General features: G+C 38.3%; 3 protein-coding genes and 1 long non-coding RNA gene across 5 annotated transcripts; 3 read left to right on the top strand and 1 right to left on the bottom strand.

Annotated features, from left to right (window-relative positions):
* Nucleotides 1-509: 509 nt before the first annotated feature.
* LOC124946955 lies at nt 510-10,410 on the top strand. Of its 2 annotated transcripts, none has more exons than XM_047488426.1 (16): nt 510-1,488; nt 4,927-5,236; nt 5,302-5,631; nt 5,700-5,947; nt 6,029-6,964; nt 7,047-7,226; nt 7,297-7,495; nt 7,571-7,809; nt 7,898-8,025; nt 8,208-8,478; nt 8,569-8,785; nt 8,871-8,996; nt 9,074-9,156; nt 9,258-9,382; nt 9,461-9,727; nt 9,866-10,410. In XM_047488426.1, exons 1-16 carry the CDS (start codon nt 1,428-1,430, stop codon nt 9,971-9,973), a joined length of 3,828 nt encoding a protein of 1,275 aa, XP_047344382.1. In that variant the 5' UTR covers nt 510-1,427; the 3' UTR covers nt 9,974-10,410. The 2 variants fall into 2 exon arrangements, with proteins under 2 accessions (XP_047344382.1, XP_047344383.1); XM_047488427.1 differs by having other exon boundaries at nt 511-1,488; nt 9,461-9,703.
* An 813-nt stretch (nt 10,411-11,223) lies between these two features.
* On the bottom strand, nt 11,224-21,061 carry LOC124946974 (protein N-terminal glutamine amidohydrolase-like). The gene is made up of 5 exons (XM_047488506.1): nt 20,694-21,061; nt 20,469-20,630; nt 14,249-14,402; nt 13,918-14,188; nt 11,224-13,858 (listed from the first exon to the last, which is right to left on the bottom strand). The coding sequence occupies exons 1-5, from the start codon at nt 20,798-20,800 to the stop codon at nt 13,704-13,706; spliced, it is 849 nt and encodes a 282-aa protein (XP_047344462.1). The 5' UTR covers nt 20,801-21,061; the 3' UTR covers nt 11,224-13,703.
* On the top strand, nt 18,880-20,110 carry LOC124946971 (isochorismatase domain-containing protein 2-like). Its single transcript, XM_047488502.1, has 4 exons — nt 18,880-19,139; nt 19,283-19,426; nt 19,519-19,704; nt 19,778-20,110. The coding sequence occupies exons 1-4, from the start codon at nt 19,011-19,013 to the stop codon at nt 19,928-19,930; spliced, it is 612 nt and encodes a 203-aa protein (XP_047344458.1). The 5' UTR covers nt 18,880-19,010; the 3' UTR covers nt 19,931-20,110.
* A 690-nt stretch (nt 21,062-21,751) lies between the features above and the next one.
* Nucleotides 21,752-24,379, top strand: LOC124946975. Its single transcript, XR_007100253.1, has 2 exons — nt 21,752-23,344; nt 24,057-24,379. It is a non-coding gene; the product is annotated as an uncharacterized LOC124946975 (long non-coding RNA).
* Nucleotides 24,380-25,190: the final 811 nt, after the last annotated feature.

Here is a 25,190-nt window from a genome sequence, read left to right as displayed (position 1 = left end):
AACGCTTATCCATTATGTTACATTTGACGAAGAGCACAGAGGAAGTTTACACGAACCCTCTGTGGCGTTAATTGCTCGAATTCATTAAGCGAAAAGAGGAGATGAGATAAGAAAGTTTCGCGTCTCCTTAACTAATCTACTCTTGTCAGTTGACGCGAATTATCGCGCCGGCAGATATTCCATCGAGAAGATGATTCGATTTCGAACGACAAAAAAGAAATGTCTAAATTTTTAACTACGAGAAGAGAAATATATCGAAGAATCTTCTTCTAGCTGTACGATTTTATAGCTAGACACGGTCTGCTGCAGCAAATGCAAGGAGACAAAGATTCGACAGAGAGAGAGAGAGAGAGAGAGAGAGAGACAGAGGAGTCCAACCAAAGCATGGTGGCTTCGATGTGGGTTCGAATCACGAAGAAGTGACGTTGATGCTTTACGGGAGTATAGAAATACACAACACCATGGCGCGGCCCTGGAATAGTCAAGGTGGGAGAAACCGTGTATGACCGTCTTCACCGTCGACGGCCAGTACCGTGTGAACGACCGTGAAGTAAACCTCGAACGAAACGTGAATCCGATCTTTACTCTACTCGCGCGATACTTTTGAAAAAAATCAAACGAAGGGATCTCGATCAAAATTGTGTTGTTTTTTTCCAAAAAGAGAAAAGTCTACCAGAATTTTATTATATTTTTGGGCCAGTATTTTAAATTATAATACAAAAATCTGTGTGAGAGTACAAAAATCTGTGTTTGTGTCTTAAAGAGTATCCACATCAAGGGATCTTTCATTAGCAGGATGTAAAGAAGAAGATCACGTTGACATTGATAGTGGTAGGACGAAGAAGAGGAAAGGGAGAGAGCAAAGGACGGTCGTGTCTTGGCCGAAAACTTGACGCTCGTTACACCAGACTGTTCCTCGGCAAGTAGGTCAAGCGGTGTGTGCGAGAGTGCGAGACACACAGAGAGAACAAGATAGAGAGGGAGGAAAAAGGAGAAGAAGAAGTTGAAGAATAAGGATACGTCAAGAGGGAGAGAGAGAGAGAGAGAGAGAGAGAGAGAGAGAGAGAGAGAGAGAGAGAGAGAGAGAGAAAAGAGAGAAAAGAATGGCGGACTATGGCTGTGAAGTAGTCGCTCGCTGATGACGAGTCGAGGCTCGTGATCCAAAATGGCGGCCCTCTATCGATTACACGATTCCTTTCGTATAGGAAATTTAATAGGATTTGATAAAGCTTCTGAATCCTGAAGGAAGTATAATCATCCAGTTGGCCTTGAAATATCTACCTTCCTAGAGGACGAACCAATCATCGTCCTCTTTTCTTTCTCTTTCTCTCTCCCTCCCTCCCTTCCTCCCTCCCTCCCCCCTCTCTCTCCCTCTTTCTTTTCTTTCGACGTTTCGACTACGCCGCCTAGCAGAACGAGGGTCTAACATGTCGAGATTGACCGGTTCGAAGGCCTTATCGGCCTTGACCATTCTCCTCGTAACCGCCGGTAAGTCGCTAAATCGTTGCGGTTGAATGTCTATGATCTATGGGAGAATACAGGGAAGAAGAAAGATCGAAGGAAAGATTTATTGTTCTTGTCGAGTCCTTCTCCAACAGTCGATTTTATTCTACTTTTTTGTTTCTCTGTTCGATCTAGATTTTGATGTTGCAAAAGAGATAGAAAAAGAAAAAAGAAGGCAGTATTTATCATAACATAATGTTTTCACGTTTAAAGAATGTCTCGCGTCTTTATTACACCGATTCGACGGAATTTCGATGCAGATTGTATACGTTCTGTTAGATTATTTTGAAAGGAACGACACAATGTCAAGTACACGAGAAAATGGGAAAAATAATTTGCTATTAGTGCAATGGAGTATAAATTTGACTCGAGATTCGAGACCGTAAGTGGATCGTATCCGCTTCCGGATAATCTGGCACGCTCGCGCTGCTTCAAAAAGACAAACACTTTCTATTCCGAGTCGGCAAATACGACGATCGAACGTCGAAGATACAAATAAAATAGATTTGAAAGAAGAAAATGATTCGCGAAAGTAACGAATAATTATTTTACAAAGTTGACCCACTACTCGAAAAGAGATATGCAAAGGAGTTTATTGTTTTCATCGAACAAAAGATGGATTAGAAGGGAAATTCACGTTAGAGTCTATTTAAACGACGAGGAGAAAGCTGCATAGAACGTAGACCGTGTTTCTCCGAGATTTTTCACTCGCCCGACTGACTGGCCAAATGAAAGCTCTTCGTACTTACATATCTATGAGAAACGTTTATACCTGTTGAAGCGTTAACCTGTAAGACCACGCAGTAAGCACGCGTGTTCGACGTTACCGTTTTTAGCCCGCATAAACGAAACGGCATTATCGAGTCTAACTTTGCTTCGTCTTTCATAAATCCTTTACGAAAGATCCAATATTATTTTATAATGCACCGTGTCCGTTATAATGCCGATTTCGATAATGATTAACATAAAAAGTTTAACGTCAGGGATGAGATCAACGACACCAAGAACGTATCCGGCATAGAATTTCGTCATTCGTCGACTTTCGCTCAACCGCATTAACCCATGAAAGTGTCACGAAATCGCGCTCTGCGTACCTGAACGTACGTACCTATATCTACGTAACCAAACAGAAAGGTGGATCCGATAATTGGACTTTTGGACGAATAATCGAAGAAAGCTGGCGCGCGTATCTCCTCGAAGAGAGATGACGTTATTAGTTAAAATATCTAAGTGTAACGTTCGCTTATATTTTCGCGAGCGTCATTTTCGATTAAACGAACGATCTTTGACGAATCCGTCAATACGAGATCGACTTGACGAAGTTGCCAGACACAGGGCAACGAAATGTCGCGCTTGCCAGCGAAAAGAATAAATATTGGGTTGGAATGGTGTACCGTTAACTCTGCCGTTACCGCCTCGAGAGACGTTACATACATCGTCTACGCTTCTACGGATAATCCCTACGACAGCAACGACAATAAGATCAATCCATACATTTACAAATTAATCGAATCGATATATATATATATATGCAATAATAATATATATATATGCAATAATCGATAAATGGGTACGAACGTAATAGGACTCGCGAGAGAAGAAACTCTACGATTAAGGTAGTAATTATTCGGTAGAAAATGGTACACCTATAAATTCGGTTTACACGCGTATGTATCCTATGTATTTATTACGTAAAGTTCGAAGCCCGAGAGAACTGCATTCCGTTCTCAAAGTGACGACGTCTGCCTCACGATTTGCCTACATTCTCACGCTTCTTCTATCTATCCGACGAGTTTGAAAGAATTCGTAATACTCTTCTACGCATCTCCGTTACTTCTCACTGCTATACCTAATATTATAATGAGAGAATATAATTATATATAAACGAGAATATAATTTTCTACATGCGATGTTGCGAGTACTTGTAAATTCGTGAATGTTATCGCGATTGACGACTGGAAAAAAGAGAGAGAGAGAGAGAGAGAGAGAAAAAAAGAAAAGAGCAGAAAAGAAAAAATCATCGATTAGAATAAACAGTTACACATTTTAACAGGAAAATGATATACGGTTAGTTTAATTGCGCGAATTTCAAATTCGTGGCTATGATAGATTTTAATGACCAATTAGCGATAGATCGTCGCTCTTTAGCTTCGAAGGAATCAGAACTGAAAAGGAACGCCGCGTGATTATCTGATTTCTTATCGCGCACGAGTTTAATTTCGCGAGGATTCCTTTCTTCAATTAGATTCTCTACATCGTATCTCAGTAAAAATCGTGATGGCAAAGTGTATCGTAGAAACAATTAATTAAACGGGGTTGAATGGTTTCAAAGGTGGAATTTGGGTCGGACTTTATCGATGCGTGCGACATAATATATCTGGTATATGTGTGCAATGGTCATTATAGAAAATTTTAGTTTCACTTAAATTACGTCGCGCCTCGTTTAATCGAATGGAGGAGACCGAAGAAATTGCCGCTGTTCTCTCGTTCTTATATTCGCACTTTCTATGCGGTTATGAGTTTCTTTGAAATATTCTTGATGGAACATCCATTCGCCGGATTATAACGCTCGATTATAGCGTCTATCGATACTTGCAAAAAATTTTCGCGCGATAAAATGGATTAAGTGTACGAGATGAAATATTACCGACACTTAAAATGATTACATATGTCGGTAAAATGATCGTCGGTAAATGATCATCGATAATATAATAACCGACCGACATTATACCGACTCGCGGTCCTTTTAAGGAAATTCCTTAACTCGACGACTTTGATATCCCTGATATCTCTCTCCGTGATCGCTAAAGGTGCAACGGAAGGAGACGCTATAAAACGATATAGTTCAGGATGATGGTACTCGATAAAAATATTGGATATTTGTCTATTTTGAATAATCAGCCAAAGGGAATAGCGGCAAATAAGAATTTGGCAGTAGTACGCTACTAATAGAATATCTTTGAATATAGAAAGAGGTATGTAAGTAGGTATGTAAGAGTAAAATTTACCGATATATTCTTCATACGGTATACGTATCGTCATACAAACGAACGAACGAACGAACGAACGAACGAACGAACGAAAGCAGAAAAAAGACGGAAAGAAAGAGAAAGAATCCAGAGTAGTTGTACTTTCAAAGCCGTCTCACAGCAGCGTCGTCTCAAAGCGGCCGTTCGAAGAGTTCGATACACCGGCCTCGAGAATGTCAACCGCTCGAGTACCGTTCGTTTCGACAATCGTTCGTCGATCTCGTCGATTTTTTGCTCCCACCACGTTAGATCGATTCACTCGTCCGTTTGCCCTTTGACGGAAAGATATGACAGAAGAAGCAGGTTTCTCTCCTCGTGGCCTTTGCTCGCGCGTGCTTCCGTTATCACATACGCTAGCCAACCAATGATCTCTCTTCTTTTCTTATACTTTCAGCTACCTTGGCCATACAAAACGATCGAACATCCTCTAGATCGTCTCAAGATGATCCGGTTTTAAGTGCGAGCTCTTACATGGGTCCTCAAAGGACGACCTTGAGTTCCGATCGACGGGACGAGTCGTTGACTTTTCACCGAACTTCTCCAGCTTTTCGATTGGAGACTTCCAAGAGCGTCTACAGTTACGATAATAAAAATGAAATCAGAGAGTCTCGTTCCGAAGAACCGATCGATCAGTTGACTTCTTCAAAGCACGTCGATCATATAGACGGTAATAACATCGAAGTGAAGTCCGGAGAATATTATCGGTAAGGATTTAACGTTCTCGATTAATTTTAGGGGAGAAACTATTAAATCTAATTCGTTTACCTAGCAATATAATACCAACGACGAGTCGATCGATTTCGGGGGAAGGACATGGGGCTCCGCAGGGACGGAATCTCTTGACGGAGCCCCATCAGCCGGTTGGAATCCAAGACCGACCAGTACTCTATTTGCAAGGAATAGACCAACCAAGACAACCTCGCCAAGAGAAGATTTATAGCGAACACGCGCCACCGCCTATTCTACAAACTGCCTTGCCTGGTAGACAAGCCAATCCTGATATTCAGGACATCATTACGGGTATCGTAAAACTTTTGAACGGGAATGTCAATGTGGCTGCTAATACTGTAAGACCGTTGAGGCCGATCCAAGCGACGAGGTACGTACTTATTACGAGGCACGCGATAGGAGGACACGTCTACACGTCTACGACGACGTTTATTTTAGGATCAACAATAGAGGACCGCCGAGAATTTCGGACGTTCCTCCTTTACCACCGGACTTTGATACGCCTGGTATGAATCCTCCTCCTCCACCGGACACTCCTTATCCGTTTGACAAGCCACCGAGTCCTGAGAGGCCACTGATCAATCAGTTACCACCGGAAAGGCCGATCAGGCCTTTCTTGAACGGTGTACCTTTACCGGAACAAATTGTACCTTCGGGAAATCGTCCTTGGTCCTGGAACAGGCCTGGTATTTTTGTTTTTCTCCTATTTAAATTTCCTCATGACTAATAATAAGAAAAGTGAAATATTATACGTTCCAATTGTCTAGGTGTTCACAGACGACCGATTCCAGCGTACAAACCTCTACCAGCGAATTTAGATTCTAGCTTCCATCGGGACAAGGATCATCTGAGCAACGAAAAGCACACCGAGAAGCCGCATTTTGATTTGAACCCAGATCAACAGCAGATTGAACTCAATACGACCAACGAGTCTGCGAACGTGAACGATGGCGTCGCGACGAATCACAAAACGATAGAAAATAAAATAGGAAATAGTCCTAACCTGGAGGAGCAGGAAAGTCCTGCGAATCCGACGAAGAAAGGAGAACACGATGATTTTACGAAAAAGATACACAAGTATCAATCTCACATGAAGGATAAGATAAATAATGACAATACTCTCGTGTTGGGTGCCGAACAAGAGGAAAATGAGAATCAACCTAGCAGCGTGATACGATATACGGATTTTCCAAAACCCGTCATATCTTTGAACAGTCAAGCCAAGGACACGAAGATTGCGAAAACAAGTCAAGTCGCGATATCTTCAGTCGTCAACTCGAAGAACGAAGAAAGCAAACTTGACGTTGCGTTCTCGAGTAGCATCAAACCTACGAAATCGTTCCCAACGAGCACTTTGAACGTTGAAACGAGCTCGTCGGTACGAGTGATCGAACCGACGCCAACAAAGACGGACGTTCGGCCTACTTCTGTCCCTTCGAACGACGATTCGAGTAAACCTTTCGAAACGTTAACGACGACGACGACGACGACGACGACGACGACGACGACGACAACGACGACGACGACTACGACGACGGAATTAGAGCCGAGTAGTACGTTTATCGAATCGGGAAGCATAGAAATTAGAACGACTTCTTCGACGCCAACGGAGAGTTTACCTACAACGATTGTCAAAACTATGAGCACCACTCAAAAAAGTATGATTCATTCTTCGACGAGCAGCATCTTTTCGAAAAATACAGGTCAGACCGATCTAATCTGCTAAGCGAATGATAAAAGAAGCGTGAGTTCGATATTTAACGAAGCGATAATTTATTTTTGTAGCTCCTACGGATCGATATTCCTATCGACCTCGGCCTGGAATAGTACTAGACGATACCTTGGATTACACGGGAACCCCAGGATTGGCTACGCAAAGACCTTACCCTTCGCCAAGACCCACGTCCTTGGTCGACATATTCGACGTCACCGTTTCCGCGGTTCAAGGTCCTGGTGGAAGTTCTGGTGAATATATCATTCCTTCATTCTCTCGCAACGCACAGATACGAGAAATTGATCTAATTTTATCTATTAGGAGATGGCGTTAGGGTATCTATAAACGGAGGAAACGCCGATGTTATTCTCACTTCTGCCGTGGAAGGTCAAGGGTTTGTAAGTATCGACGGTAAAAGGACCTATCTGAATTTGTTCGATAATACCGATCGAACTTCTACATCCTCGCAAGTGATACCTCAACCAACTAGAACTCAGGCTCCGCATGTCGTCGGCACCGGGTTAGCCTTCTTTCTCTAGCAAGCGACATGTCTATTGTCAATTAAATACAATATAATCATTTTAAATACGTTTAGTCTAGCGATCCCGCAACCTGACACTCCGAGCATCAATCAACGTCCTGCCTTATTGTCACCAAGACCGAATTATCCAAAACGGCCGACTCAGCCTCCCGTTAGGATAGACACTTGTATAGTCGGCGATAGTAGTACCTGCGATGCGAGTCAACACGAGGCATGTGCAACTATTCAAGGTGTATCAGCGTGTCACTGTAAACCAGGATACGCGAGATTACAACATTCTCTCCCATGTAAAAGTTTGTAATCGAGAATGCTTCTATAACTAGATATCTTAGGATCGGTCCATTTTGATAATTATACATTTTTAATATCTTCTTCCTATAGAAATCGTCAGTATCGTGGTATCCATTAGGATAGACAGATTTTACGATAGAAAGGTTGTCTGGGATCGTGGACTCGCTGACAAGGATTCCGAATCTTATCAAACGTTGGCTTTCGAAGCAAACAGAGCCGTAAGTATTTTCTTTTCTTCTCTCTCTCTCTCTCTCTCTCTCTCTCTCTCTCTCTCTCTCTCTCTCTTCTTTTCTTGTTTCTTTTTTTTTCCTTTTTTAATCGTATCAAGGCACTAAGACATTCTATGCTTTGTCCTTTCATTTTATCTCGGATAAAAGAGAATCCGTTTGTATCGGTTCAGATCGAGTCTGCGATGTCTATGACGCCTTTCTCGGACGAGCATATGGGATCGTCTGTAAATTCTGTATATCAAGGTGACGTGAGTCAAGGACAAGGAGGAGTCTTTGTAAATGCAACCTTGAAACTCATCTATGAACCGAGAACAGTGCGACCTAGTTTGGCTGGCGAATTGCAGAAACAACTTCTCGGCGTCATTCATAGAAGAAACAATAATATTGGAAATAGCGCGCTGTACGTCGACAGTCCTCGCGGATCGATATCCAATTTGCAAGGTTAGATAAAGTCGTAAACAAAGAAGAATATTTTTTTCTTCTCAGAGACGAAACAAACATCCTAAATGTTTGTCCTTTATTCGTTTCTAGACTTGGACGAGTGTGCATCCTCGGAATTAAACGATTGTCACTCTTATGCAACTTGTACAAACACGTGGGGTGGTTTTACCTGTACTTGCAATCCAGGATTGAAAGATCCCCATAAAGATGATTCGAACGAAGCTGGTAGATCGTGCTTATCTTGTCCTTCGACTCATTGCAACAATCGAGGGACGTGTTCCTATCAAAACGACCAGATGCAATGCGCGTGAGTTGAAACGCTCATAGTTTTTCACGGTTATATTTGTTCCATAAACATACTCATGCATTTATGGGCTTCGTTCTTTCTACAGATGTACTGGTAATTACTATGGTACTCAGTGCGAAGTCGACGGCGAAGTTTTGGGGGTTGCGATAGGTGCCTCTGTCGCGGCCTTAATAATCATAGTCTTAACTTTGGTTTGCCTCGTGATGTGGAGGTAAATGGACTTGGATTAAAAAATAATTCGTGCAACTAAATTTGATATTAATCTCGTCTTATCGGTTTCGATCGTAGTCGGAGATGGTCGCGCGAACAAAAGTCCGTCGGTTCGCCCGTTTATGGATACATTCAAGGTGGAATACCTGGGACGCTTCCTGGTAGATAAAAAGCTTTTCATATTTATTTCATTGATAAAATTCACTCTTTCATACGTATAAAGTTTTTGTGAAATAACTTGACGTGACTATGGTATATCTAGGTACGTTGGCTAGAGTGGGCTCGGTTGGGACTTTAGCATCGGTGAAGCAAGGACCGCCGCCTAATCTACCACCCTATATGTTGGCACATTTTGCCGATCACATGGCAACCGCGAATATCTATGCCGTTAGTATTTTTCGTTTAATCGTAAAACATGTAGTAAATACGAAAACGATCTTATAGGAAAAATTTTCTCGTAAATAGACCGAACCTATGGGCCCGACAAGACCGAGCTCTGCAATGTTCGGTTATCCACCGATCAATGTTCACGGAACGTTACCTCCGGTTCCATTACCAAGACTTCAAGCTCCGCCAAGGCCGAGACAAAGACATCAACCGGATCCGGATAGTTCGGACTCGGAACCGCAGGACAAGGATAGGGCCGATTTGATACCACAGAGCAACGGGTTCCACGTGCCCAGGCCAAAGTCCAGGTCGTCTTTGGCGGTGAGCATAACAAAACAACGTATCGTAAGCCTTCTCACGATATAATATTTTACTTGCACTTAATCCTATCATTTGTGCAGGTCGTCGCTTTATTTTTACATTATTATTTTCAAGTTGCATATCTTCTCGAAAAGAAAGTCTTCTCTTTTCCTCACTTTATAGAATCAAAGTGGAATCTACAACGACGTGGAGTACGATCAAGGCGATGTTCAGCACCTGTCCAAAAACAATATACCAATGTCCACCTATAGACCGTATTATAGAACGTGAAATTGTAATATGAGTCGATTTTAATCGACTTTCATACAATTTCAAGGAAATAGTCTTTAAATGGGAGAAATAAACGGAAGTTATCGGCCCTGGCTCGTGACAAGTGTCTTCCGTGTACGCATTACGATGCGAGAGAACTGTAAAATAATAAAACAAAACGAGACTCTACATATTAAGATTATTTAAGCGTAAATACGAGCAGAGTTTCAATGGGTGTTCCCTTGCGGCGATGGATCTATTTTGCGAAGCTTCATTTTTAGAATTTCTCTTTCGATGAGCGTACAACAAGTATACGGTGGTTTCGATGGCCAATATACAAAAGTTTAAAACGATTGGAAGAGTTAATGCTATAATCCATTACGTAATTTTTGTAATTACATATTATATATATATATATTTTTTTCAAGTTGAATACAATATACATTTTGAAAAGTTAACTATGTCATCACTTTTTCATTGCCCCTTGCCAAAATAAAAGTTGTGGAAAAAATTTTGGTATGCGTAGCTTCTTTAATTTTGTTTCTATGTAGATAAACGAGCGAAATACATCGAAGCTTTTACGTTTCGCAAATTTTTTTATTCGTTCACTTATAATTCCTATCACGAAAAAGAAAATTACGATCGTTGAAATTCTATTGGGGAACTGATAACGTTTTTAAGATTATGCTCATATTTCTTTTTTTTTTTTTTTTCTATCTTTCAATGATACTTAATTACGATAAAAAGGATATTCGAAATCAAGAAAAAGAGAAAGCAGAAGAGAAGGGGAGAGGTTGGGGCACGTGATGATCTACGAAGAATACAAGTACATTTATAATTTTTAAGCTGAAACAAACGGAGTGCATCCATTTATTATTATAATAACCTATGGATAATCGAAAAGAGAAATTTTATTTTAAATAAGTTCTTCTTACGTTCTTCCTGCAAACATGCGAAAATCGTGGCGAGAGGCTTTTTTCTTTCATTTTCGAGTCTCGGCACTTGTATAGATCGTAAAGTGATAATGATGAGAGAATACGTTACCGAACGTCCACGTATATATATATATATAAACACATATACATATATATACAAGACATTATGTAATTACAATATATCAATATAATAAATATGAAATATATATCGACAAGTATACATATATATATGCATCAAGATATATGTATGTATATGCGTACTATGATGTGTCAATAATAATATATATAAGTATATATATATATATATATATATATACACGTACATATATATTATCATTTAATATTAATCAATAATAATTCATCTTTCTTTCGATATACGTAACAATACTCCATATGAACGATAAAGAGAAATTGTATCTTTTTTCTGTATTTTCGCCTTGTTTGTTTTGATAAGTGTAACAATTTTATTGTAATTTATATAAAGAGCTCGGTACTACATCACCGAAGTGCGTAACACGGTGCCCGACATTTCGTATAAAGGCAATAAATTCTTTTGGTATCTATTAACAAGAAGAAGAGAAAAGAAATGATCTTTTTTTTGTTGTTTTTTTTTTGTTTTACTTTTTGTTTTTTTGTTATTTTTTTTCGATTTTTTTTCTTTTCTTTTTTATCGCAAATACCCTTTGACTACATCGAAAATACGCTTCGATAAGCAGGATATGCTTTTTTCCTGCTCGTTTGGTCGTAGTGTAACATGATATATATATATATATATATATATATATATATATATATGTATATATGTATATATGTATATATGTAATGTAAAAGAGTCGAAGAGATCAAAGACATTATAGAAATGAAGGAGAATAAAGCGAGCGAGTAAGAAGTTTTGGAAGGCAAAGAGTGGACGAACTCTCTCGAGGTTGTCGACTCGCGAACGTTACGTTATATACGAGAAAATGAATACTTTTTCCTAATCTGTCGTTCGCCGATGAAGCTCTTCCCGATTAATTATATTCATGTACCTATCTTACATAGAGATAAACGACGTTATCGCGACGGAATCGTCGCAACATTTTTAGATTCTAATCATCGAAAAGGAAGTTCGAATGAAACGAATCGATTGAACGATTAGCGCGAAACAAGAGATATTTGTTTAAAGTTCCTTCGTTGTCCGGGGGAGGGGTAATTTGTATCGCTTTAAAACATAATTCATAAATTCGTTGATTCGAACGGGGTGCTTCCCTTTCTCTCTTTTTTCTTTTTTTGGTTTTTGGTCTCTACCGATATTACACAACATATATGTATTGCATATCATGCCGGGTTTATCTTCATCGACGAGCAAACACGTGGTTCGTAAGAATTCTAAAAGAATCTCTGGCTTATAGTACAAACGACGGTAGATAAGTACAGCGTAAGTATTCAAAGTAGAAAGTGTAAAGTATCACAAGGATTATAATAATCGTTTATAATTACAATTATCTCGCAAGAGAGTAAGACGTTGCTTCTTACATTATCGATCACACATTAATTATAAGCGCTTTAATCGCGTTCGTGCAACGAACACGCGCCAACGAATATCACCAAAGGGATTTTCTTCGTGTTTGGGATTCTCCCGTAAATACATCAGTCTTTGACACAATAATTATAATAATACCACTGATAGAGAGTAAAGCTGAGTGAGAAAGATCGTCTTTTATACACACATGCGCATCCATATGTATATATATATATACATATACATATATATATATATATATATATGTATATATGTGTGCGTATGTATATAATCATTAAACGTTTTCCTCTTTTTTCCGTAGACGAGAACACTTATAAAAGGCGATTTAAGTTTTTGTAGTATGGTCAAACGTCGTAACATTGTGCGCGATAGAGAACGGGGATAGAAGGCTCGAGTAAAGATATTTAGAAAGAGAAAGATGAAAATATACCCTCGAAAAAGAGTGGAGAAACGTTACGAAGAATCCTTCCTAAAATATACGATGGTCGAAGTACTTACCGACGAATAAATTACTGATAAATGTGTGCGTATAAAGGAGCCATTAAATTATCTTCTTCTTCTATTACTTTTCCCTTTTTTTTCGAACAACGGCGACCTCGTATTTTGATTTTCCGTGAAGGAGAGAAACGCGTGGATAAAAAAGAAAAGTGTCCCGTCGTACTTTCAACGAACGCAGAGAACACAAACGAGGATCATCCGCGTAATCGTTATCATTAATTATTATTATTATTATTATTATTATTATTATTATTATTATTATTAAATTATTACTAACGGAATAAAATAAAAAATATCTTAGTTTGCGCGTATTTCGTACGTTCCTCGATATGTTCAACAAAGCGAACGAATATCCGATAGGATCGTCGCGAACTACGAGAACTCGTATCGCGACTCGACTCGTTTCGCCATTATATGTATATATTTTTCTGCTCGTGTGCGTTGCGACACGAGAAGAGGACACAAGAAGAGAAGACAAGACGACACGCGACCTATGTACAACGAGACGCTTGTGGGTAAGTATTTCGAAAGGTGTATCGAATCCCTCGATGGGAAGAGAGTCGTAGATACGACGAGCACCTATCGATTCTCTCTCTCTCTCTCTCTCTCTCTTTCTCTCTCTCTCTCTCTCTCTCTTTCTCTCTCTCTCTCTCTCTCTTAGGCCACACGATATAATGATTTTGTAAATTCTTTCTTTTCCTTTTTTTGTTATTCTTTTTTTTTTTTGTTTTTTTTCCTCAAAGGAAGCAAAAGGCTTCGAGTACGCGTAAATACTCGTTCTTGAGGTCGTTCGTTTTTAAGTCGGAGTTGCTTGCGTCTGAGGTGAGGGTGATGCCGGTGTGTTAACGTTCGGCCTATAGAATCTGTTCACTAGCTGTTTCAGGCTCATGACGGTGCCTAATCCGGTACCCGGGTCCATGTTGATAAACGAATCCAAATTGTCTTTGCACGCTGTAACGTACGGATTCGTAATCGAAATCAATATTGCGAGAAATAAAAGGTATACGTACTTGGCGTTGAAATCGGAGGATAATCGGGTGGCGTTTTGATCCACGTGCCGTCCTCGCGTTTCATGTGTTGCCGGTTCGAGGCAAATTGTTGCAAATAAAGACTGGCGGGAACCAATCGGAATCTTCTGTGATATTCTGGTCGCAAAGCTTCATCCGATCTGAACGTTTCCGTAGCGTATTTCCAAAAGTGCGTTGGATATGGTAAAGCGCTATCCAAATCGTAAACGACGGCTCTCTCGTCGGGCGCGTAAATGAGGATAACGTGATAATCCTGAAGAAATATGAAAGAAATTATTTTTCAACGAAACCGATATAAATCGAATGAACTAACCCAAACTACGAGCTTGTCCTCGTCTTTGCCAGCTCGTTGACGCCAAAGTGGAACGCTACGTCGAGAATTGCTTATAAAAGCAACGTGACAATGTTGTAATTCCGATCCGTGTTTGGTAGCGACATCCTGGCACAGCTTCCATACATTTTCTTCGCTGAAAATGATCATGAAAATATCGCACGTAAACGCCATAAAAATAATAAATAACCTATAAAAGCGTTTTCACGTGCGCGCGATAATTATTAACCTTTAGATTTATCAGATGTACATTTTAAAATTGAAACAAGATAATCAAGAAGGGCCGAATGATTTACGATAGAGCAACTCCTCACCTCGAAAGTATTAACGAAAAGGACAAGACGTAAATAAAACGTTACCGTGCATAGGGTAACGTATTAGGCATACGGCGGGGGGGGGGAGGGGGAGAATGAGAGAAAAATAAATGCGTCTCGGCCAATGATCGAATTGTCGGCGAAGCGCGAATTTTTGAATAGTCTACTGTGGGCGTTCGTGATTGGTAACACGCTATCTATCTCTCTCTCTCGTTCCCTCGATAATGGCGGCGCTCCGTATCAGCGACGTTCGTTCCACCACTGCAACGCGTATCGATCGAGGCGCGGGATATGCCGCAATACGACACATTTATTTCTTCAAATCGATCTCGCCTCCGCGTATCAAGACAAACGATAATACGTCTAATTAACGCAACGAACTGTCTTTCTTCTCACCAATAGCAGCTCGTATAAACGCAGTCTGTTGCCTTTATGAAGAGCGGCACCAGGGGTTTGGTGTTTCCAGTGACACGAGGTTCCACGGCCATTCTCTGTTTACAAACTCGAGAAAATTCGAAATTCTCGTTGTTCTCTCTTCTCAAGGTCCTCTTATACGCACTTCAATCGGGTTTGCGATCGATTTCTTTCTGTTTGTTTGTTTGTTTGTTTGTTTGTCGCGAGCTACGTCATAGCTACTCGTATTCGTTTCGCACAAGCATCCTCGTCGGCGTCATCGTCGTCGTCGTCGTCGTCGTCGTCTTTAATCTACTTTCACTTAGCTTTGGCCGAAATTCGACTAGCTCGTGCGTTTTATACGCTAACGACGATCTTTAACATTCTTTCCGTCACTGCGTCTCGCTCGGCAATGTATGTATGTACTCTCGATTAATCCCTCTTAATACGTCCAACTCGCGCCTGGCATGTCGTGAAACTGCGACTGCGCGTTCTCCTTCCATCGTCACATCTCGCTTTTCCCCACCACTTGCTCGGTTAATATTTCTCTCTCTCTCTCTCTTCCTTCCTTCCTCTCTTTCTTTCCACACACCAGCGAGCGTTTATAAGGCCGACGCGCGTTATCGTACTATTAATAAAGCCTATTGCACGGATGAAAAAATAAGGTGTAAAGGGAATAGAGAGAGAGAGAGAGAGAGAGAGAGAGAGAGAGAAAGCAAGCGGAACGAGGACGGGACATTGCATTAAAGTAATATCAATGATATCCAACGACATCGATTACTTACCAATATTCTTCAAGGCGCGAACGTTCCTATCCAAGCTCGCCAATTCCAAGACCAATTAAAATTTCGTTATTCTTTTTAATCGTCGTACCAATCGACTACGATCGATCGAAACAATGCGATTGACTTTTTCCGTTTAATAGCTAGACGAACAGTAGCTCTCTCATTCTCTTTCTCGTTCATTTTGCTTCCAAAAACATACGTATATTGTATTGTATATATTAAGGTTAATTTTGGCAGGTAAGGTAAACCATGAATTAAACGATGTTCGCAATATTTTTTTCCAGTTCTACTGCTTATCTCTTATCTTTTATCAACCGCGCGTCCAACCCTTCGTAAATATCCATTTTCTTCTATACGATGTTCTCGAATATATCCAATCGATCGATCCGTGAGAATTTATGCGAGTATAATGCGACCTTCCTTGCTTTATCGATAGAAATGTATATTACTCTTGCGTTCTCTTTTTATTAAAGAGAAACGATAAAAAACGCTTCGTCGTTCGTTTGCTATTTAGCATCGTGCTTCTTTTTTTCTTTTCACTTTCAAGGCGGTATGACATTTTTTATTTCCTCTCGTGTCGGTACGATTATAATATTCTCTACTTAAACTGTTTGCTTTTCCTTTGCTCTACCTATATCGCTCAGTTTAATTCTTATCCTTTGATCTTTGCACACGATAAAATCAATCTAGTTCGAATAAAATATAATATCAAAGGAACATACGTATAAAAGAGATTCGACTTTTTGAAATCTCTTATAAAGTGTAATATAACGTGGAATAATTTTTTAATTGCATACTGGATCGTGAAAAAGCTTGGTATTTTTGAAACGCAGTGAAAGGACTCGTGCGTAACTTGAAAAAAGTATATATCCGATAAATCACTAACCGGGAACGCTAGTGTTGTCCCTGAACTTTTATTAGGTCAAACGTTTCTCTTATCCATATTCATATGTATCGCTTGTTATCGTTCACAGTTTTCGCGTATTATTCTACTATATTCCGTTCAACGAGTCGAGTCAGTAGAAATAAAGAAATCTACGTGATCGGGACAAGAGCATATTTACAACTTTCAGATCCTGCACCACCTTTAAATGGGATTCTCGTAATGAAATAATTCCTAATAATGACCCATAGTATTTTCGCTTTTGAATTTTACAATTGACTATTGTTTGACATCCAATAGCTGGTGTTCATTGCATTTATCACGTGTCTAACAGACGAATGTTTCGTTTATTTCTACTAACTCGACTCGTTGAACGGAGTACAGTCGTGGTGGCATCTAATGCAGCGTAAGAAATGGATGGATGCAGTGCGACGTATCTTGCTGATATTAATGGAAGAGAAATGTAATCTACGACGCGGTGCTTGGACGAAAGAAGAACAAGTGATTGAGAGAGAGAGAGAGAGAGAGAGAGGGAGAGTTGGATTCTTTAAAAATTTATTTTGATCATGTTTAGGCAACATGATCAAAGAAAAGCATAACGTAATCTACGATCGGTCGATTTTGAAAGAGAAACCTTTTCGATAACAATCTTCGAATACATTCATCGAAAGGATATTGACTGTTTCCAAATTTTTCGGTTTATTAAGCGAACCCGTTTAACTTCACCAAGGAGACTATTATTCCGGAATAATTAACGAGCCTCTTTTCTTGATTACGATCTACCAATGATGAATATGGGGCCCATTATTTTCCGATATTATGGCATGAATGATACATCTGCGGTAGACCGAAGATTATATTTATCTCTGCGATCGAACTATAATATATTTGCCGTTGCTACGAAGTACAGAAATAAAAGAAAAAAAGAACAAAAACAATAAGCTACGTATAATCTAAATATATAATAATAATAAATAATAAATGAATGTATGTTATTACTATACATCTATCACGATTGAATTCATTACCTCTCTTTCTTAGAAAATTCAGCTGTAAAAGCGGTGACATATTCTATTATCCACTTTGACTATCGATAAGATACGCCCTTCAACGCTATGTATTTTTAGATGTGTATACGTAAATGTTTCCAGTAATAACATAAAGTTTTATTAATGTTGCGGTAAACGAATAAGCGCGATAGTGCAACTTAAAAAAAAACTTACGACTCTGTTCATTTTTCGAATTGCCAATTATGACTTGCCAAAGTGAATTATAATTATTCTTCTTTGACATATGTATGTATATTAATTGTTATTTATTATAGATAACTGGCTCGTCGCCATCTGAAATGAAATCGCCAAGTACTTTGGAAAATCGGCCAGGCGGACATGTTTTTATTTTATATTAGAAAGCTTCTTACGAAAGCTCCTTCACGGTCTGTATCATATATATTTGTATTATTAAATACATTTTGATATCGCAAGCAGATAGACATATAATTTTTTATTATGACCTACATATATGTCGTAGTACCCATTAGGACGATATTAGTTTCGACGTAATGCACATCATTCAGTACAATGTACGAAGCTTACGATGTCGTACGATGCCGCAAAAATAATCAGAATTTATAGAAATATAAAAATGTGACTACTACATGACATACAATGATATTCCAAAGACCTTAAATCGGATAAGTAATATCCGCTTCTCACCGCGGGTTGCCGCTCAAAGTTTAAAATTGACATCTACTCGAATATGTCAGATTAAAATTATTTCGCACGTCAACGTTTCTCAATGGCTCTGTAACTTTTCAACGAGTATTAATTATATTATATTACATTGATAGTCGTAAAAACGTTAGATCGTTTAAATAAATTAAAAATAATCGCAACTATGAATTGTACGATTTGGCTGATTTTCGTGGAAAAAAAAAAACCTGATTCGCCAAATGTGAACGACGTCCTTATTATTTATATTACTGCCTTGCGACTTGAAAATTTCTATCCGACGATATCTTTGGATTAAAATTCATTGGGGAAAATGAAGTTTTACAATTGTGTATAAAGGAAGACAATGGGAATGGAGTCCGTAAGTTTTCTTTCCGCCACCCCTCCGGCCAACCAAACGCTCTATCCCTTTCCTCGATTGCAGACCGAGTACAAGTTTCGCCATCTAACCGTCGACAGGCCAAACTGCATTATATAAAAATTGAATTTCTTTAATACTTCTGCCGTCATCTGATAGTACCGATGAGAGGTACTGTTCGCTTGTCTTTCTCACTCGACAAACTCCACGACTGGTGTCGTATGTGCTAGTGTCAAATCAAACCCTTTCCTAACCCTTTTTCCATAAATTTTGTTGAAATAATGGCAATAAATGCAGCAAAGGCAATTCTTAAAAATGGAAAAACTGTATTATTTATATGTGACTTTCAAGAAAGATTCGCAAAAGCTATGTTCGAATTTGATAAAGTTCTTGAAAATTCTGTAAAATTGGTAATTTTCTCAAAAGTTATCGTATATTATAACGTTAACATATTATAACAGTTGAATTATATGAGAAAGTTATAAAGTTTGAGGTTACGTTCTTATCGTTATCGCGTATTAAATATAAATTATACATGCATATTGTCGTTTAGGTAAATTCCATGAAACTTTTAAAAGTTCCAATGATTGTGACGGAACAAAATCCAAAAGCTTTGGGCAAAACTGTACCACAATTAGATATATCTACCGCTAAAGGTCCTTTTGAGAAAACTCAATTTAGTATGTGTACCGCTGACGTAAGTAATTAATTCTTCAAGGGTCGGCTTGTAGCATAAGTTCTTAATTATTTCATCATTTGGAATGTTAAGTATATGATATTTTCTCATAGGTCAACGAAGCACTTTCCAATATTTGTTGCGGAACCCGTCCTGAGTCTATAATACTTATCGGAATTGAAACTCACGTTTGCGTTGAGAATACGGCGATTGATTTGAAAATGAGTGGATACGAGGTTCATACCGTGGCAGATTGTTGTACATCTCGCACGCAAGAAGATAGATTATTAGCACTGGAGGTAATCGATTGCGAGATAAGCGATTTATTTAAAATCTATTAAAGGATATTAATGAAACGACGCCTTTTTATAGAGGATGCAAGCAATAGGATGTCACATATCTACTTCAGAGACTGTTATTTTTAAATTATTAAAAGATGCAAAGCACGAAGAGTTTAAAAACATTCAAAAACTGGTAAGAACTCCTACGTTACATACAGGGCTTGTAACCGTATCAAAGATATAAAGATAGCTTTCCTCTGTTTGAGATCTTTTAATTCGTAAAAAATAGATGGATTATGAAATATATTTTTGTAAAGTATTGGGATGTGACAAATGTTTATATTATTTCATTATATCGTACATGAATGTCTTATAAAAGCAGTAAAAAAACTCGATACGATGGAATAAACTTGACACAGTAATAGAAAAATATTGTATTTTCTTGAAATTCTAGTTTCTGATCAGTCTTGTCGGTTATAAACCTTTTTACTTTCCTTCATTCTTATCTCAATTTTTCCCTGTAGAACCAAATCCATTCGCGCCTCTTGTTGTTTCATCCAGAGTATCCAATTCTTTTAATTCGGGATATTCTATTTTCTCACAAATTAATTGAGCGATGCGGTCTCCAGGTGCTATTTTAAATTCTTTGTCGCTATGATTGAAGATTAATATTTGAAGATTTCCACTGGAAGCATAGTATTTGCAGGTTAAGGGAGGGCCGCCGATTCATATTATTCGTATTATTATTATTATTATTTGAAAAAGAATAAAAAAGTATATACCGATAGTCCGCATCAATGACGCCTGCGCCAACATCTATGAAATTTTTCAATGCTAAACCAGACCTTGGAGCTATTCTGCCATAAGTGCCAGGAGGAACCTGTACTTGTATATCAGTTTTCACCAAACTCCTGTCTCGAGCCGGTACAACGCACTCATAAGCACTAAGTATAACAAATAATTCAAAATGATTCGTTGAATTTATCACTGAGAAAAATAATTCCTACCTTCGTAAGTCGTATCCAGCCGCTAAAGCTGAACCTTTCGTGGGTGCAAATGCTTTATCTGATAATTTGGCGAATTTCAAAACGCTTCCAGCATTCACAGCAGCCATGTTGAGACCGTTATGCTTCCTTCGACGCTTTACGACCGACGTCTTAGCACTTAAACGCGATTGTACTAAGATTTACTTAGGGGTCGCTTAGAGGCGGTTGTTTTTCATTGCCGGCCAGTACGGAAAATTTTTCTTTCATTCCTTCTTTTCCATTTTTAAATGCGTACATTTATGAATTAAATTATCTCGGCAAAATACAGCTTGCAAAACTTTACCGATTATCTTATAATCTTTTTTTCTATTGCTTAATTATAAACGTTAAACTGACTAATATAGTAGCTTCTGTTTTATGAAAAAGGACCGGGAAATTTGAACTTAACTATCGTATTACGTTGTCGATGAATAGAACAATACAAATTTATTGTATTGATATTTCATCTCTCTATCGTTCTTTACTTTTCAACGAACAATATTATTAATATTGATAATGGCGATTCTTTGTTATTTGTAAAAGAAAGAAATTGAAATTCTTCAGTAGAAGTAGATATCGTCTATTGCGCTGTCGTCGAGAGCGACAAAAGATCGATACTTTCGTTCGTAAACTTGAGAAATAAGTCGATTAAATTCGTCTCGTCTTTTCATTGTTTCATTTCCATCTTGCATCTTTTATATGTACATATTCATAGATATAAAGACGTACAGTATACTATATAACAGTTGAAGTAGTATATAGGGAAGAAAGGATTGGCAAAGGATAAGCAACGCGAAACGAAAACGAGACGCATTCTCATTTTCTTCATCGTTCCGCAGATGGCGTCGCGGTGACACCTGTTCTCGCCAAGCACCGCCGCGAGTGCGATGAAATATTCCTGAAGATTCTCATTTATTCGAAAGAGAAAGGAAGCAAAAGTATGGTGGATCTCAGTGGGCCTGACACGCCGTATCAACACGGCTTCAACAACGTCGTATTCGTTCTTCCAACGATAATAGTCGTCGGTCTTTCCGGTAAGAATTCTTATTCGTTTTGAAACTCGATATATCCTATACCTTTTTTTCTCCCTTTTTATTTCCTTTTCATTCTTCGATCTTACCATGAAAGAAAGAACATATGGTTTTTACGTGTCGAACGCGTTCGTTGATCCGTCATCTCTAACTTGTTATTTCTCTAGTTGTTATTTCGATCTTTGAGAAGATTCACCTTTGTTTTCAAAGAAACGCGAAACGTAAAAAGTCGACGATTGGCTGCTTATCTCTCTCCGTTCGATTTATTCTCTCGGGTGATTTGAAAAAAAAAAAAAAAAAAATACATTTCCATCGTTAAACAAATTTTCGATAATTTGTTTAGCTGGATCTTCGAATTGGACTATTTAATGGTACCATTAACGGCGGCTATTCCTAGCACGTTATGATACACATTTTAAAATATTTAATGAGAGGAGAAATTTGAACAGCTGTTAAAAAGACGTGCTTTCAGATGGATAAGCAGCTATCGAATGTAACTGGCAAATATTTTTTGACTAATTTAATCGCACATCTATTTTTTCTTTTTTATATAAGACATTTGAGTTCAATGGATAGTCGAGCGATGCTCTCTCTCTCTCATCACTTTATTATATTATGAAATTTATATAATACAAACTTATTTTATTTTTATAAAACAGCCGGCTAACAGACGGTATCGAGAAAGGTCAATTTGATGAGTCGCTCAGCAGCCGTGATAAGGGATCCTTCCTATCTTTATCTTTTTCTCTGTCTGCCAATATTTTTTTTCTCATACACACGCTCATAAACGAGGGGTGAGAGAGAGAGAGAGAGAGAGAGAGAGAGAGAGAGAGAGAGAGAGGGGGGGGGAGGAGAGGGGAGGAGAGGGAGAGAGACTATATTCAGAGAGTCTCCTCTTTATCTGTACCTTGGAAAATGTCAAGTCGTTCTGGCGAGGTTTAAGCACGCGTCGTTAGAAGCCACGTTGGCATCTGCTATCCGAAATTCTATTAATCGTAAAGCGAGCCCTCTTTTTAGCCCATCTCTAGGGCGAACAATTTCCTCTCATCAGTGGTAGATCGTTTCGTTTTTTTAAAAGCATATGCTTTCCGACAGATCTTCTCGTAAAAGTCTCTTATTTAAGATCACAGATCTTCCAAGAGAGCTTGCGCTCTTTTATATGCGATTTTCGATGGAACTTAAATGCGATAAAAATAAACGTGTGAACTTTTATGAAGAACTTGTTATGCAAAGATAATTCTTTAAAAACTCGGCATATTATCGTTGGTGTTCGATTAAGATGTGGCCGTCGATGTGAGTGGGCTTAAGATGTTCGTTAACGCTTACACCTCCGACAATATTTTATACGAAAGTATTGGCGATACGGAGAAAAGTTAAAAGAGCGATTTCTATGGACCACTGCTTAAAATCCAACACTCTGCATGAGATACTCGACTCATAGGTCGACATGTCCGAGGAAGAAAGGGACAACTTGAAGGAAGATTTGATGAAGGTTATTCAAGGTCGTGTCTCGAACGTACAACACACAAGTGCCCACTCGCAATCTCATCAATCAGACCTTCATTTCGTTGTCCTTGCTCGCCGTCGTGGCTCTCATTTTTGGTAAATATCGAGAACGTAAACAAAGAAATGGACTCATTGTCCCATTATTCTTAGACTTTAACTTTAATCCTCGTTGGTTCGAGCTAACTCCTTGCCTTTGCATTTTTTGATTGCGCAAGCATTTGATTTAAATCATTGACCTTAGCCCGTTAAAACTGTTCCCTGTATCGCGCTCAACTATCCCGTTATCGTTTATTATCTAATCGTCCACTCGATGCGCTATCCAAAAATCCAATCGATTACCACCTGTAGTTTTATTTTATTTCTTTTAATAGCATTAGACCAAATATTCGAGATGGCTGAAAGTATTTTAGAAAATTTGCGTAATATCGGTAGACTTTCTAAAAAGCAAGAAGAACAGTTGATCGACATTCTTCTTCGATTGAAAAATCTAGAAGATAAGGATAAGGAAAGTTTTATGAAGGAAGTTAAAGTATTTGTTAAAGAGATCTTTAGCGATTGGAACTCACCCGCTTCGTTTTCCTTATTGATGCGATCTAACGTTTTCTTTTTTTTGACGATATTCCTAATATTTTTTGTATTAGGTACGACAATATTCCGAGCTAGTGATTATGAAACTCATCTACGTAATCATCCACAACCATATAGACAAATATCTTCCTATTTCATATTATTCTTTGTGACGCTTTCATAATTCTTTGCACTGTATATAATCATTCGAAATTTGTTGATTAAAATCGTATATTTTCAGTATTCTTCGTTTATAAACTTTTCAAATGCTTGAGGGAGCGCGAACAAAAGAGAGAGGAGAAAAAGAAGAACAAACAGTTGAAGAAGAAAAAGTAGTCGAGGGGATCTTCGAATCCAACGACGAAACAAGTTGACTGAAACGAGAGAGTACAAAATCCTACTTTCCACCGAATAAAAGTGACAATTTATAATAAAAATGAGCTGTTACGTTGCTTTACGTAAGAAGCAATTATCTACGGTCTCACGTGTCAAATGATGAAGTCAATTGAGATTTTATTGTCAATATTACGTTTTGTTAAATAAAGTAATATATTTATGAATATATATATATGTATATATATTTAGGTTTTTTAATCCTTCCTGAGAAGTTTCGAGTCGTCGTCGTCGTCGTGGTCGTCGTCGTCGTCGTCGTCGTCTAAAGATGATATGATGCTAAAATGTCTCTTACGATTTCAGTGAAAAATATTTATTATGCTTATTCAGACTGATTGTACGCAAATTGCGAGACTACGTATACACAGCACATGCACGCACACAGACGCACGCACACACACACACAAAACACACAATACTTAATATAATTTGTATATCGACGCGCGTGGATTTATGAGCGTACACAGTGTTCCTCGTCAGATTTAAAAGTAATCTTACAAAATTCAAGTATCTTTTCTATAGAGACGACACGTTATTACACTACCTTTACATGCCAATTTGTTATTTCGTTCCGCGAAGACTTTGAAAGTGTACGTATTAAACGAATATATGATGCATATTATATCAGTAAAAAATTTTATAGTAAAAATTATCAATAGCTAATAATAATTATACGCGGCACGTAACATACGATAGTGAAAAAATAGTTGATTTATAATCGCGCGGTATATGTAAAGGTAGAAGACAGACATTAATTGCTTTTTCAGCACATTTATCGCTTTCTTATTATATATCTTTAGTTGTACGTATCAATGTAAATTACTGAAGATATAATCATGTCAAACGATGAAAACGACACTAAATATAGCTGCCGGTTCGACGCACAGGTACGCTTCATTGTAAATATATAACAACATATCATTATATGCGTATGCTTATAATTTGTTTTATCCTATTAACAATTATAGTTTGTATAAACTCT

Source organism: Vespa velutina, chromosome 2 (genome assembly GCF_912470025.1).
Source record: "Vespa velutina chromosome 2, iVesVel2.1, whole genome shotgun sequence".
Classification (NCBI taxonomy): Eukaryota; Metazoa; Arthropoda; class Insecta; order Hymenoptera; family Vespidae; genus Vespa; species Vespa velutina.
This window is presented reverse-complemented; position numbering and strand designations above follow the sequence as displayed.

Coding starts and splice junctions, on each gene's coding strand:
- LOC124946955 (XM_047488426.1), top strand. CDS start 1,428: ATGTCGAGATTGACCGGTTCGAAGGCCTTATCGGCCTTGACCATTCTC. Junction 1,489..4,926: donor CATTCTCCTCGTAACCGCCG/GTAAGTCGCTAA, acceptor TTATACTTTCAG/CTACCTTGGCCATACAAAAC. Junction 7,227..7,296: donor AGGTCCTGGTGGAAGTTCTG/GTGAATATATCA, acceptor TTTATCTATTAG/GAGATGGCGTTAGGGTATCT.
- LOC124946971 (XM_047488502.1), top strand. CDS start 19,011: ATGGCAATAAATGCAGCAAAGGCAATTCTTAAAAATGGAAAAACTGTA. Junction 19,140..19,282: donor TTGAAAATTCTGTAAAATTG/GTAATTTTCTCA, acceptor ATTGTCGTTTAG/GTAAATTCCATGAAACTTTT. Junction 19,705..19,777: donor ATAGATTATTAGCACTGGAG/GTAATCGATTGC, acceptor GCCTTTTTATAG/AGGATGCAAGCAATAGGATG.
- LOC124946974 (XM_047488506.1), bottom strand. CDS start 20,800: ATGGCTGCTGTGAATGCTGGAAGCGTTTTGAAATTCGCCAAATTATCA. Junction 20,631..20,693: donor GCTGGATACGACTTACGAAG/GTAGGAATTATT, acceptor TGTTATACTTAG/TGCTTATGAGTGCGTTGTAC. Junction 14,403..20,468: donor GTCATTGATGCGGACTATCG/GTATATACTTTT, acceptor GATCATTTTCAG/CGAAGAAAATGTATGGAAGC.